General features: G+C 39.3%; 1 protein-coding gene across 1 annotated transcript in view; it reads right to left on the bottom strand.

Moving 5' to 3' along the window:
- Positions 1-1,006: 1,006 nt before the first annotated feature.
- Positions 1,007-15,762, bottom strand: part of BANK1 (B cell scaffold protein with ankyrin repeats 1) — a 138,849-nt gene continuing 124,093 nt past the window's right edge. The window contains exons 12-17 of the mRNA XM_026847935.1: positions 14,641-14,709; positions 11,439-11,623; positions 9,731-9,794; positions 8,219-8,289; positions 4,755-4,804; positions 1,007-1,798 (exon numbers count right to left, since the gene is read on the bottom strand). Coding sequence (XP_026703736.1) covers positions 4,760-4,804; positions 8,219-8,289; positions 9,731-9,794; positions 11,439-11,623; positions 14,641-14,709 — 434 coding nt within the window. The 3' untranslated portion in view covers positions 1,007-1,798; positions 4,755-4,759. The remainder of the gene's footprint in view (positions 1,799-4,754; positions 4,805-8,218; positions 8,290-9,730; positions 9,795-11,438; positions 11,624-14,640; positions 14,710-15,762) is intronic.

Here is a 15,762-nt window from a genome sequence, read left to right on the forward strand (position 1 = left end):
CGTTTTTTTTGGAAAACATCTTACACACATTTAGGTTCTCAAGTAATTCTCCCCACTCCATTTCCACATGGCCAGGTAAGTCTTAGAACATCACAGCTCCTGTCCTGTAAAGCCTGACAGTCTCGGGTCCCTCAGTTCATAGACACCCACTGCATTTCCAGAGCTGGGGCATGTTATACCTTTCCAGGATTCCAGGTTTGAATGGGTCCAGAGAAGCCTTTGTATGGAATACATAGCTATGCTGCCACACTAATATGGCAGTCACTGAATATTTATGACTTCATAGCAACACATCTGCAGTATTTGTGGGAGTGTTTCTAATAGAAATAAGGGTATTTCCCAGAGAACAGATAATTTTTTAAAAATTTAATTGACCCATTTACAACAGAATTTTAATAAGCCCAACACTGTATGTGGGGTACAACCTTGCAAGATTCTGTCACTATTTTTAAATCCCAAAATTGTCTTTTTTTGGGCTTATTTTTATTTGTAATTGTTCTTGGCACAATAATTTATTGAAATTGGAAAAATAATATGACCCCTCAAGGCTCTTCAGTCTGAACATCAAAGCCACTCCTCTCTTCCAAATCTAGGAGTCACATTAACATGTAGTTAAGGAGCAACATTTATTTATATTTGTTTCCGAGTGTAAGTAATTTTCAGTTTTTCCTAACTGAAGTTTAAATGCAAGCATGTCTTAGTACATGCGAGGCAGGGATTCAACACTACTGAGAGCTTGAGGGGAGGTTTGCTATAAACAATTCAGGTTCCTAAAGATGTCTGGGAATAACACATAGCTATGAGGTTAGTAAAGATCAAGATCTCTGTGGAGGCATCTTTGGCTAATAGCATGTTTACCTGCTTTTTAAGAAGGCTTGTGCAAAGCTCAAATAACCAGGGTGGAGAAAGTCTGTTTAAGCTCCTACTTGCCTGAAAGCTAAAATACTCTCTTACACCCTTTACAGGTTGCATATGAGATCTTTTTTCCATTTTTTGTGTGTACTCCTGTATTAGCACATGCTCACCTAAATTTTGGAGTATATCACTGTGGGAATGCAGACCATTATAACCATTAACCATATTTATTCATCTACTCTTGCTGTGTAAACACAGTAGAGATTCTTTTGGTTTTGGTTTGGGTATCACTTACCTGAAGCAACTTATTAAAAAACCCACAGTTTCCTTGTAAACCCAATTTTTGTAATTGCTTTAATACATTAGTAGATAATTAATACTGATTTACATAGTTTGACTTTTAGAAATTAGATTTACTTTAAGTACAATTATTTAAACTAGTGATGGAGTACAATTATTATTCCTAGGAAAGACAAATTTATATATGAAGTTTCCAGGAAGATGTCTTAACAAAAAGTAAACACTAAATTTTATGTATTATAACTTCATAATCTTGCTAACTTTTCATGATCATCTTCTTGTGCATAAAATCTACTTTTAAACAACTATCAAGCATTACAGAAAAGTTGAAGAGTTTAAAAATAATTAACCAAAGTGTGCAATCTATCTTTTATATAAATCCTCAACTGTCATCTTGAAAAAAGTTGGTAAAAAAACAAATTTGAAAATTCAGTGCTGACTTCACAAGAAGTCTTATTAATTTGCTTTAGTGATACTGGACTTCTTCCAGAGTTGGTCCAGGTAAGAGATTCCAAGACAGTGAAAGTGCAAGGATGATCTCAGAGCCATGTCACGCTGGAGCCTGAGGTGGTCAGGGCACAGCTTGGAGACATGTGGGATGTCAAGCAGAGGAAACTGATGCGCAGCTGGCTTAAGAATCCCACTGCAAGAAACAATGAAAAATGCCTGTTATTCAACAGACTGGTCATGTTTGTTTAGAGTAAGATCAAACACTGTTATTTGTTGAAATGAGTATGAGAGAATCAAAACCACAGTGTAATCCTCCTTCAGATCTGCCAGCTGGATCTCAACTCTGTTATTCTCCTCCCCCCTTGCATAAGGAAAGTGTGATGATCTACAGGCAGGCATGAGCAACATAGCTAAGAAATTTGCAATGGAGTTGGAGGCTTGACTGCTTCGAGAGTCAGAATATTAGCAACAGAAATGTAATTTCTGAATGTTCTATCTGCAATTTTTTGGCAATAATCAAACACTCAAAAATCTCCCTGAAATTAGTAATAAAAAAATAGTGGTCTGTCATAGTTTTTTTTTCTTTTTCTACAAGAAAGGTCCAGTCCTCTTAAGTGGTATACACAGTATTGTATACATCACTGAATGTATTTCATCACATTTGGAAAGAATACTGGAAAAAAAAAAAAAAAAAAAAGGTAAGATTTCACTGTGGGAAGTTTGTACTGAAAGCATAAATTTCAGACACGTAGTTAGTTTCTCAGAGGAGAAATCTCACAATTTCACTCTAAGTGCATGTTTTCCAGTGGATGGGGGTAAATGAAAATTCCCTTTCCAACTCTTGTTATTTTTCTGTTAATATGTTATGTTAACATTACCTTAAGTGGTGTAAAAGAGAGAAGAAAAAACCACAACCCCTAAACCACTATGGTTTTTTTAACCTTGCTGGGACTATTCTACTATGTCACAGCTGCGGCATATGTGCTTCTACATAAACTCTTTGCTTTTCAAATACTAGTAAGTTTAGTGCTATGGTATTAAAGGCCTCTGAACCAACCTGAAGACAGGAAGCAGCAAGAAAGCTCTGGAGAGGCCATACTTTGCAGAAGAGGAGAACCTTGGAGTTCGGTGTGGGTAATTCACAAACAGAACTGATTGAATGTGTTGGATAAATTGTATTTTGCAAGGTCTCCCATACTTAATTCACCTTCTTTCTCCCACCTAACAATTTTCTAAAAGTGACAGAGATCACCTATTCTGATCCTGGGGTAATTCCCACTCCCCCCTTGAATGATTCATCTCACTTTAGCAATCTGCAATTTATAAGCAGCTCTGCTGTTACCAAATTTTTCATAACAGTTTTTGCCAGCTTCAGAGCTTTTAACATTCAAAGCTTTTAGCCATTTAGTGGAGGTGACAACAGCTCTGTTAAGAAAGCCCATGTAGGAGCTGAGCTGCCTATTGAAGGCAGAGTAATAATTTTTCATTTTCAGTTCATGTCATAAGACTAATATTTTGCGTCTTAGGAGAACTTTGGAAGAGGGGGCCTGAACAAGTGATTGAGAGGAGAAGCAGCAGCAGAGGAGGTACCTATTATTTTATGGTGTGGACACCATACTCCAGTAAGCAGGAGGGCAGCTGGCTGCAGAAATGAGACAGGGAAACACAATTCTCGCAAGAAGCAACTGCCTTCTTTACATGAGACAAGGGTCACAGAAAAGACCTCACTGAAGATAGCACAAAAATAGTGCTACAAGAGTATATAACATGTTATTCCCCCCATCTGGAAAAGCTGGAGAGGGAAATTGAATCAAAATAACAAAAAGGCTAACAAAGCCTTTAAAATTACATTTATCTTCAGGAATAAACTGTATCATTTTGTGTTAACAAATATTATTTAATCTCTTTTACAACTCTAATAATGCAAAATTACAAATACTGCTCCTATCTAAAATGGTAAACTTTTAAATTTGAAACTTTCAGGTCCTAAACTCATCTGAAAGAAAGGAAACTGAAGAATACAATCTAACTCTGACTTTTGGAGCTGTTCAGCACAGACTCTTCTTGCAGAGAACAACAAACTGAAGAAATTCAGTGCCTAAGAAAACCCAGGGATTGGAAATTTGTTACAGATCTCAAGGAAAAGATTTGCACATATGTTAACGGAAAGCAGACATGTTCTTGGCCTTAAACTTTCAATGTCAATCATCCTTCCACACATAAGACTCCTTCATTGTCAGAGGAATTAGCAGAATACAAAATTTTCCAGGTGATTATTTCACTGTACCATATTCTGAAAATGAATGCAAGATAACTCATGAACTCTGCAACCTTGGATCATGATCTAAGTTCAGTTTCTGGTAAGTTTGTTCTCAGCACAAATATTGAAACCAAACTGATTTAAAAAAATCCACAAAACACAATCACCAAACCCCCCAAAACCCAATAAATGCTGCTGTACACCAGATTTATTTACTTTTATCTCCTAGCAGCAAGCCTAATGATCAAGTTTCACTGAAAGATAGACATAGTTTTAAAACTGGTATGAGATGTGCATGGAAGAACACAGGTAGCAAATAGTAATTAAAACCCCCAACTATTAAAGATCTCATTAGATGCCCAAACCCAAGAAACTCACAATTACTAACACAAACATAAGAAAATGCTGCTGTATCATCACCTGTAAGCTCTCCAACACTTAAATGACCATTGGTCTCTTGGTTGATCAGCACTTCTGGACACATCCTTCCATCTCTACCTCTCAACTTTATTTTGATATTCAATACATTTGATACTGCACGTGCCATCAGGATATAGGACTACACTCTAATACAGCTTTTGGTTGCATAAGCTTGTTAGTTGCAAGAATTAATGGGAACTCTCTTCAACTGCATCCACAAGTCAAGTATGTGTCTGTCTGCTTGCAAATCTGCCCTGCAGTAACAAGAATAGGTTGATATCTGACAAAAAATAAGTTCTAGTATAAACCAGAATGTATGATGTTATGGCTTATCTGGTGAAATCAGACCTCTGAGATGCACTCCCATTGTATGGTTATGCAAATGCACTCTGATGGAAAGCACTTCCACAAGCGTTAGTTTCCATGACAAATAATGTCTCTCTCTGTGTGTTCACATACATGCTTTTACCTCTGTTAATTAGGCATCTGTTCCTTGTCTGTTGGGTTCCTAGTTGGAGACTAAAAAGAAACAGATGTAATTAATAAATAGTCATGTATATCAACGATAAATTAGGCCAGTGAAGAATGTCTTTCAAAACTGAATAATTCACAAAATACATATCTAGGATGAGTCACTTTTTATGTTTTTTACTTCAAATCTGAACACAACACACATCCCTGGGTGCAGGGGAGCAAGAGACATCCACAAAAATCAGCAGGTGTTGTGTGGGAGGATGACATAAGGTGGATTTTGTACAAATCTTACTTCTACCATCATGGCTGGTCTTTATTGCTGGCAATTAGGAGAGGCTGAGGGGTACATGGATATTCAGTTGTCTGATAAACTATTCAGTCAACAGTTTGACTGAGGGCTTGCCTTATGAAGACCTGTTTTCATGACAAATGGGCAGGAAACTGATTTTTGTTATTTTCTTGATTTTAAATTTGACATCATGTGCAGCTACAAAATATTTAAGAAACTGGAAATAAGCCAGGCTAAAGATGTAGCTTCACAAGTCCAGTGGATTGTAAACAGCAACAAATAAGTATTTTCAAGACTAGAGGTTCTGACTGAAATACATACTATTGAAGTAATGAAGAAAAAAATTATTTTTTATGACTTCCTCACTCTCCACACATACAAGCTTTTGTATGTGCTTCATGATTCTGAGTTATTTCCACTTTGCTAATTGGGTTGAGTAAAGTTTGAGTTCTCGTGGATCCAAATGTCAAAATTAGAGTCTGTCATTATTCATCCTCCTACTGACCTATCAGAGACAAGAGAAATTGGTTAATGTGTTTAAAATTAATTGCTGTGGTTTTGTTTTCAGGGAACTCCACCTGCAAGCTGGAGTGGCATCAACTGATGAATAAGCAATCTGTTAGCAACTTGGACTAAAAACAAGGTGCTGATGAGGGTTGAGGAATGAAGCCAGACATTTAGGATAGCAAACATAATCAATAACCTGCCAATTTGTGAAAGGTGCATAGTGCTCTTCCGAGTGTTTTTTGGATGACTCCAAGGAAGAGATTTGGTCTTTGGCATCTGGTTGAGCAAACTTAATTAAACTAGACCTGTTTTGCTGTCATAGGCATCTACAAATCTGGAAATCAAAACCTGGAAGAAGGAATTCTGTGGAGGATGCCTTTACTGCAGTGGATGACCTGGCTGTTTACAGTGCCTTACAGGAGTGGGTCAGTATTGAATAGTATACAGCAACAGATAGTAGAGTTGTCCTTCTTGGATATACGAAGGCCACTTTCAGTAGAAGTACCCTTCTGATCCTACTGATTTTAATAGCTAAGAAATAAATAGTTTCAGCTGAGCTCTCTGTGGAAAAAGCTTGTGACCCTTCCACAGCAGGCCACTGACCTTGCCAGTCTTGCCAATGATCCCAAGACTGGAACAGATGTAAAGACCAAATTACTCATTTGCCTCAGGGGTATATTTGTCATTGGAGGACTACTAAGCATCTAACATGTTTCCCAAGACCAACCTTTATTTAAAACTATTATGTAAGTTACTGGCATTGAAACAATAATAATAATAATAATAATAATAATAAATAATAATAATGTCAAGCTTAATATTGGCTTAATGCAGTATTGGTCTTCTGAAGTCTATCCGAGTTATAGTTTGTGTTCTGTGGCCTTTATCTTGCTCATTACTTAGCAGTAAAGCAGTGACACCTACTAATCAGTTTTTGTTGCTATGCCAAGGGTAGAGAACAGAGTATCAGTCGTTCCCTGTTTTGATGAGGAATCTTACGCTATACTAGCTGTATCCCTAAAGACCAAGTTCAAGGTTCTACAGAGATGAGCTATGAGGGGATAACTAACTACAAGCAATTCAAACTGTCTTATGTAGTTTCGGCAATCTTGCACTTATTTTTAGATGCTGGATGACTAAATCTGTGGGATGTGGCACATAAGGTGCCATAATGTAACTGCAATAGAAGGCAGATTTTGAAATCTCATTTTCAGAAACAGCTAAATGCGACTCATGTAGGTAATTCAAATGTCCAAAGATGCAGATAGACATCACAGAGGTTTTTTAAAAATTCCCATGTGCTGGAAAGTATGGGCATGGAATGCATGTGAAAGCTGCATTGTCTTTTAAGACTTTAAAGGAAACTCATCTAGTCATCCTTACATAAACATTGTCTAAGCTGCTGCCATTCATTCTGTTAGTGGACATGCACAAACCCAAGACTCTCAAAGCCTTAAGGGCATAGGTGAGGAATCAGTTACCACAGAGTAAGCTGAGGTCTAACCAGATTTGTATGCTCACGCCTTGTGGGACCCCACAGCAGCAGCATGCATCCAACTTGGTGTGAGAGCACAGCATCTTTCTGTGAGAGCAGCACACACCTACCTCACTGTGGGCACACTCTGGCTGTCCCCATTTGGTAACGTTTCCCAGAGGACACCTATGGCTGCGGACTTCAAATGCCAAGACATACCTCATCAGTTCAACTGTTTCAGTTTTTTTGTCCTCTCCATTCTTCCTTGTCTCCTACTACTTTCAATGTTGGCAAGGTGGTTTTGCAAATAGTTCCAACAAGCCTTGCTTATAGATAAAGTTTCCCATAGGCACTAGGCTACTTCTAGGTCAGTACTTTGGTGGTGTCACAAAAGATGACAAGGAAAACCTTAAATACCTTAAAAAATGTGGGCCACTCAGATTTCAACACAGAGCTTTTGTTTCCAAATCATTATTTATCATTTTTTATTTCCATGGAATTTTATTAAAGGTATTTTGTGGTGTTGTTCTGTTGGCTAATACCTTACTTCCCTCTTGAAAAAAAGATATTATCAATATCGATGGGCAAGACTATATGTATATTATATAGTAATGAGATAAACCATTGTGCCTGTGCTTTCTGCAAATGAACATTGTACATGCTTAGTCCTTATTTGTTGATCTTAAAATAAGTTCTTGTATATATTTCACTCTCAGAGTGACAGAACTTTTTTTCTTGGCAGTTGATATTTTTTTGGGGGGTGTGTGTGTTATTCAGTCTCATATTAAACTGTTGCAAAATGAGACATGAACTTTGAGATAGCATCAAATGTTATAATGGAAGACTGAACTGACTGCCACTCTCATTAACAACTTCCATTAAGTGGAAGCAAGATCAAACTTACCCAGAAACTAAAAATTATGTTCCATACTAATTTATAGGAGCCATTTTATTTTCTCATTAAAGTAAAATCAAATTCCTTTTCTAACAGACTTCTGATGTGATCACTTTAAATCCTTAATCAAGTCGTCAAAAACCACCTATGAAAAAGCCTATCCAAATCCTGATTTCAAACATGGAATCTGAAGAGGGAGCCATGTGTTTTTAAAGGTACAGATGGAGGATCTGTATACAGATGTAAAAAAGGAATTCATTAAACAAATCTGAGAATGCTAACATTCATACATACCGCTTTATTAAATGGCATGTGGAACAAAAAGTCTCTAAAATGTATGCTCTCTGGTCTGCTTTCCTTAGGATCTATGAAAGAGAAAAGAACGTGATTTGTCATTTTTGTTTCAGGCAATTTAATTGTGTCTGGACTTAGGTACTGGTGTTCTGAGATCTTTCTTTACTCTTGCCATCACTATGCCTTCAGCTGTAGAGGGAGTTTCATCTTTTAGAAGTTCTTATTTTCAAGAATTTAAGTATTTGATAATAAAGTCCAACAAGCTGGACAAGACAGGGACCTCCTTAATGATTCTTCCCATTGTACTTCTGCAATGCAAAGCTGCTGATCTATATGCATATCACTGGATAGAAGACAGTGTAACAGAGGGCAGAGAGGTTAGGAGCAGAAGGGAACACAGTGATCATTATCTGAGTTACTGGATAATTTCACAAGATTTACAATTCTGGTGTTGATACTACATTTCTGCTGGTATCTCTGGAGAGTGAGGTCAGTTACAGAGGCAGGATTGAGGTGGCCTTAAAAGAAAACCCTACAGACATACTTTCCAAGAATCGCCCTCATGTCATCATGAGATTTGCCTTGCCCACAGAAAACATGGTAGGAACAAATACAGTGATCTTGGGCCCTCAGGCTCCGAGGGCCTTGTGAAGGCTTATGGGCTGACTCTGTTCCTGTGCTCAGGATGCTGCACCCCTACCAACCATGATGGGTATTAAAGCTGAAATATAAACAGTCTGGACTGCAACTCTCCACTGGGCCAGCAAGAATTTCCCTTCATTACAGTTATCTCACAAGTCCATATAAATACAACACTGTAACAGAAATAATGAAAGCAGTACTGTGGATTATTTTTTCTCCCTTGCAGTAAGGAAAGAACACATTTAGGTGGCAATTCTAAAGAGTGATACAGTACTAAGTCCAATGTGAAAGAGAAATACTAAATTTCCCTTCCAAGAATGGGTATGCACTGAAGTTTACAGAGATCATAGGCCTAAAGTCAATACCATCTAATACAATCATTTCATAACAACAAGAGAAAATAATTTGCAGGAAATGCAGGTGATTTATACTGCAGCAGATGACATTCAATCACCAAGGGAAGAAAGCGTCCTAAATGACCAGTGGTACAGCTTTTATTAATGACTCACAATACTAAACTGCTGTTTCACAAATAAAATACCGAAGTCATCAAGTAAATTGTTTTAAAGAAATCATCTACTCTAAATGTGATGAAGTAGTAGGAAACAGGCTACAGAAAAGCTGAGCCGCAAAAACTTGGTAAAGTTTCTGCCCCATTAATTTTCAGTGAGCTCATCTTCGGGATGAAATCTTGACCCTGCTGAAGGCCTGATTACACTAAAATAACTTAAATGCAGTCAGATACAGAAAATGCTCATTACAAATTCCATGCCTGATCCAAAAGTCTGCTTATGCTTTGGATCAGACCTTTGCAGTATAATTAGAGTTCAAGGCTTCAGTGTTCTGAAAGGCAAAGAAAGTACAACTTACCATTCAGATTTTCCTTTTCTAGTCTGTTTCCAGTAGTGGTGTCTCTAAGGTGGTGCACTTTTTCCTTTAAGTAAAAAATAAACATAAAACCAGCTGCAGAAATCAGTAATGGAAATTTACTGTAGAAATAATGAATAACTATAAAAAGCTGTATTCTTCAGTGTTCTGAACAGCAAGCTTCTCTCTCCAGGAAAATTATTTTAAAAGACTGAAAAAATGTCTGTGATGCACTGTAAGTAGATGCTAATTTTAACATTTATACCTGAGAGTCTTGTAGAATTTTTTTCCATCAGTAAGTTACACTGATTCTGGCACTAGATTACAGAGGCTTAGGGGTTTATATTTTGCTTTGGACAAGAAATTTTTCCTCAAAAAACCCAGTGAAGACCAGAAAACTGCACTGACATCATGAAGTAAATTCATCACGTTCATATTGGGCTAACAGTGAAAGACTTTTCTGTGGTATAAAACCAAAGGAGTGTCACACAGGCAATGCAGGGTATAAACCACCACTAGAAAGTAGCTTTTCTCCTGAAGCAGTGAAAACAGGCCGAGTGAATCCTCCTTGAATTACAGGCATCTTCTAGTTAACCAAGAACAAAAAGACTTATGACTTAGTGCTTTTATCTTTGCACAGATTAGATATCATCTTCCTCCACAAGTAACTCCCCAGGCTGATAGAGCAGTACCAACAATTCCTACCTGTGTGCAGACAGATTTGGAAGGGGGCAGCCACCATGCTCTGGCACTGCTGCCGAACAGCCAGTGCTGTGGGTGCCCAGCTGGCGAACTGGGCACCCTTGCACTTTTGCTGTTAAGTGTCTCACTGTGATGACAAAGCTCATACTATTTTTTTTCAGTAAATGGAAACACAAAGAGCATTTAATCTCCCCTTGTTGGCAGCATCTGATAGCTCTCCCACTCTGAAGTAGTAGACTAGCTTTGGTTTTCCTCTTTCTACTAATGCACTTATAGGACAACAAGAAAATATTTTTGTTAAAGCACAACCTCATATAAAATGAGGGCATAACCTCTTCCTTTAGCTGTCTTGTTAGGGGTAATTAACAAACTTCCTCACCATGCCTTTCTCCTTAGCTTCTAGCTTTGATGCAGTTCTTTCAATGACTCAGTGTGTGGGCTTTTGTAAATCCCATTTTTGTGCACCTCAATTTACTCCATACATTGAATATAAAGGAGCCGAAGAGCCCTGCTAACAATTGTGAATTTCTCTAATTAGATTCACCACTTTCAGACAGGCATAAAGCCTGATGTACGTCAATATATATTAACAATGTATGCTTGATACAGGTATGTTTCTGTTACCTGACACTGCTCAGTAGTGCATTTGGTTTGTTCAGCTATAGAAGCTTTTTGGTTTCATAAAAGATGCATAGACCTAAGCATCATCTAGCAGTTTAGAATAAAAGTCTTAAAAGATGAACATTCTTAACTCAGAATTTTAACCAAATGGAACAGCGCCTGAAGTTAGACAAAATAAATTCAGGAAGCCTCTCAAGTAATCAAACAACAGTGAAAATGGGTATCTAGAAGATTCAGAACCAGAAGCAGCAAGTTCCTTGGGGGCTGATGGGCATATAAATCATGACTCTCATTTTTGACCTCACATGTACAAGTCAAAATACAAGAGTTTGTTTTTGGAACTTCTGATCAAGATTCCTGTCAAGAAACATAAATTTTAGACTCTTACCTGTTGAGTGGACTGTAGTCTCTGTTTTTCATTCTGCCACTGTTTAAATCTGTCAAGGGCTTCATCCACAGAAATTATCCCCTTTTTCACCTGTTCCTGCAGGTGGATGAGTTCTTCTTGTTCAGCAGAGATGTTGTGTTTCACACTGCTATCAGTTCCTGTGTCAGGGGGGGCTCTGTGTGCTGCTACAAAATGTAGAAAGATAAAGGTAAAAAAATATAATTAACCCTTTTCATTCCTTCCTCTATGATGCAAGCACTTTTTTAAACAAAGGCATGTAAGCAGTGATTTTATAATCTGACATCAATAAAAACATAGCATCTTTAGGGTGGCTCCCTTCTTCCCTTTTCTTCCTTTCTGTTTGGTGTTTTTTAATTTCAGTAAGAGAAATGCAACAAATCAATGAGAATTTTACCTCTTTGGCAGCAGAGTAGCATCTAAAACATTTCATTATTATTGCTATGGATTCTCCATTAGTGTCTGTTCAAGTAAGAACTTCCTTCTAGAGCTACAGCTACAGTACTGACATTTTAAAGGAAATTGTTGCTATGTTAAGACAAAAAATATCCACAGTGCCTTTTTTTCCCTTCCTTCTCCAACTTAACACACTACATTTCTCAAAAGCTAGAGCTGAAATTTGGTCAGAAAGTATTTTGAAGTTTCACATGATTTCTTTCCCCCAAATTATAAAATACGTTGCAGTGACAAAAAAATGTTACAACCTTGTTCTCCTAGAGATTATGATACAGGTGCACAACTGAAGGGAAAGTACAGGGAGACATGTGTTATCAGATTCACAGCTCAGTCCAAGGAGGTGTGGCACCAGGTATCTCCAGAATACTGATACTGAAATGGTTGACCCAGAACACATGAGCAGCCATGTAACAGGGGTCTTTGAGCCCTGCATGAGACTGTTGCAAAGGTTCCATAAAGCAGAGAATGCAGCCAGGATAAAAGTTCAAACCATAAGTATGATTTGCGGTGGGTTTGCTGCTGCTATGCATCAGCAACTTTATTTTAAGTGAGGAGGGATTGTGCAAAGGGAAATACACTATGGAAGTGAAAAACCAGCTACTGGTGGCTTCTCCCACTCCATTCTTTTGATCATACTAGCACATATTAGGCATGATTCTCTACTCTTTTCCATCTCAGCTGTTTGTATTTTGATGCAGTAATGACTCTAATGCCTTGAACTGCTAAGATTATTTGGAGGTCAGACCAGTTTAGGCAAAACTGCATTTTTCATGTCAGCAAAATGTGTGTGTGTGTGTGTATTTCCTCAGACCCATAAAAACTACTCTGCTTTATCAAAGAACGGTTTGGGTTGGAAGGGACCTTTAACAATTATCTAGTCCAATCCCCCTGCAGTGAGCAGGGAAACCTTCAACTATTATAGATCAGGTTGCTCAGAGCCTCGTCCAACCTGAGCTTGAATGTTTCCAGCAACAGGACATCCACGACTTCTCTGGGCAACCTGGTCCAGTGTCTCACCACTCCCATTGTAAAAAATTCAGTCCTTAGGTCTAGAGTCTGAATCTACCCTCTTTTATTTAAAAACCATTGCCTCTTGTTCAATCACAACAGGGCCTACTAAAAAGTTTGTCCCCATCTTTCCCGCAGGCCCCCTTGAAGTACTGGAAGGCCGCTATAAGGTCTTCTGGAGCCTTCTGAACAACCCCAACTCTCTCAGCCTGTCCTCATAGGGAAGGTGCTCCAGCTCCCTGGTCATTTTTGTGGCCTCCTCTGGACCCACTCCATCAGGTCAATGTCTTTCCTGTGCTGAGGACTTCAGAGCTGGACTCCAGGTGGGGTCTCACCAGAGCAGAATAGAGGGGGGAGAGTCCCCTCCCTTGACCTGCTGGCCACGCTTCTCTTGATGCAGCCCAGGACATGTTTGGCCTTCTGGGCTGCAAGTGCACATTGCTGGCTCACGTCCAGCTTTTCATCCAGCAGTACCCCCAAGTCTTTCTCGGCAGGGCTGCTCTCAATCCCTTCATCCCCCAACCTGTATTGATACTGGGGTTGCCCCAACCCATGTGCAGAACCTTGCACTTGGCCTTGTTGAACCTCATGAGGTTCACATGGACCCACCGCTCGAGCTTGTCCAGGTCCCTCTAGAGGGAATCCCATCCCTCAGGTGTGTCAACTGCAGCTTGGTGTCATCTGCAAACTTGCTGAAGGTGCACTCGATCCCACTGTCTATGTCACTGATGAAGATATTAAAACAGTACTGGTCCCAGTACAGACCCCTGAGGGACACCACTCATCACTGACCTCCATCTGGACATCGAGCCGTTGACCACTATCTCTGGATGTGACCATCCAGCCAACTCCTCATCCACCAAACAGTCACCTATCAAATCCATCTCTCTCCCATTTAGAGAGAAGGATGTTGTGGTAGACAGTGTCAAAGGCCTTACAGAAGTTCAGACAAATGACATCGATAGCTCTTCCCTTCTCCACTGATGTAGTTACTCCATCATAGAAGGCCACTAGGTTGGTTTGCAGAGGTATGCTACCAATATTCCAACATAGCAAGACCTAGAAGTTCTTGTATTCTTTTCCTAAGTGTTTTAGCAGTCATGAAAAGTAACGTCAGTAGCACTACAGACTGCAGTTCTCTGCTGCAGAAATAAACAGGTGATTACATGCTGCTCTATATGCTTTAATCCTGACCTGCTACTTGTTAACAGAAGAGGGAGGAAAAAATCTTCACTCAGTGTTCATTCATTTTGTACATAACATTGTTAATTATTTTAGGGTACCATTAACAGAATTTATCGTGGCAGCATTTTGACATGCTGCAACTCAAATAACAACTTGGGCTGCCACAAGTAATTCATTTTACCTGAATCTTGGGGTACCCAGGAGAGAACTGTTGCTCCCTAACACTAATGCCTTTCTATGGCTGGAAGTAGTGCACAGCTGAGCCCTCCTGTCCTTCCTTTTCTTGGTTTTAATCACAATGGAGAAAAGAAACAGAAAAGCATAAAGTAACTCTGACTCTACAAATCTTTACCATAAGTGTAACTTCTATTATTCTTTCTTTAATCTGATCTCTTAATACTGCAATACCATTAAGGATATAAATCATATATGGAAAAATAGATGATAAATCAGTCAAAAATCAAGTCACAGCAAATCTCTACTAGTTCTACTGAAAAGCGTCAAGGTAGTTAAGGAGATAAATTAAATTCAGTACCGGGCTTCCTGGCATCGCAGTATGTCCTGTTGTTTTCATTGGGCACTCGAGTGGCCTTTTGCTGAAACACTGCAACAAAATTAAGAATATAAGGCAATTAGTGGAAAATAGATATAAAAAACATCAGACATTCTGAACAAAGGAAGAAGGCTCATGAAACCAGGCTGGAATAAATTCCTTGTTCTAGCCTAGGAGTACTACTCTACCCACTTGTCAGTCTAATATTAATTACTTGAAAAATTGTTCTGTTGCATAGAGTGGCAAGATTACTGATATTACAGATAACATGTCAAGAAGCTCTGAAGAAAATAAAATAGACATCACATTAACATATTACTTGTTCAGAAAAAACAGCTAGATCTTGGAGTTCTTCATATGGCACAGGCACTTACTGTAGTCTGTTTCTTATTTTATGGAGAAAGCTAAGGCAGAAAACCACAATAGTACTAGGTGAGAATAATGACACTGCTTAAGAAAGAGTATATTTTTGTCTGCTTTATGCAGGCACTAGGAATAGCAAAGCACGATCACTTATTTCATTAGCATAGACCATCATCCCCATTCCTGTGAGGTGCCCAGATTACAGCCAGCCTGGATAAAAAACTGCGTAAAAAACTGTCTGGATGGCCGGGCCCAAAGAGTTGTGGTGAAAGGAGTTAAATCCAGCTGGCGGCCAGTCACGAGTGGTGTCCCCCAGGGCTGGGTTTTGGGGCCACTACTGTTTAACATCTTTATTGATGACCTAGAAAAGGGGATCGAGTGCACCCTCAGTCAGTTTGCAGATGACACCAGTTGGGTGGGAGTGTTGATCTGCTCGAGGGCAGGGAGGCTCTGCAGAGAGACCTGGACAGGCTGGAGCCATGGGCTGAGCCCAACTGGAGCAGTTTCAATCAGGCCAAATGCCGGGGGCTGCCCTTGGGCCACAACAACCCCCAGCAGCGCTACAGGCTTGGGGAGTCGTGGCTGGAGAGCTGCCAGTCAGAGAGGGACCTGGGGGTGCTGATTGACAGCCCGATGAACAGGAGCCAGCAGTGTGCCCAGGTGGCCAAGAAGGCCAATGGCATCCTGGCTTGTGTCAGCAATAGCGTGGCCAGCAGGGACAGGGAAGGGATCTTACCCCTG

Source organism: Athene cunicularia (assembly GCF_003259725.1).
Source record: "Athene cunicularia isolate RWA chromosome 4 unlocalized genomic scaffold, athCun1 chr4_part2, whole genome shotgun sequence".
In the NCBI taxonomy this organism is placed as follows: Eukaryota; Metazoa; Chordata; class Aves; order Strigiformes; family Strigidae; genus Athene; species Athene cunicularia.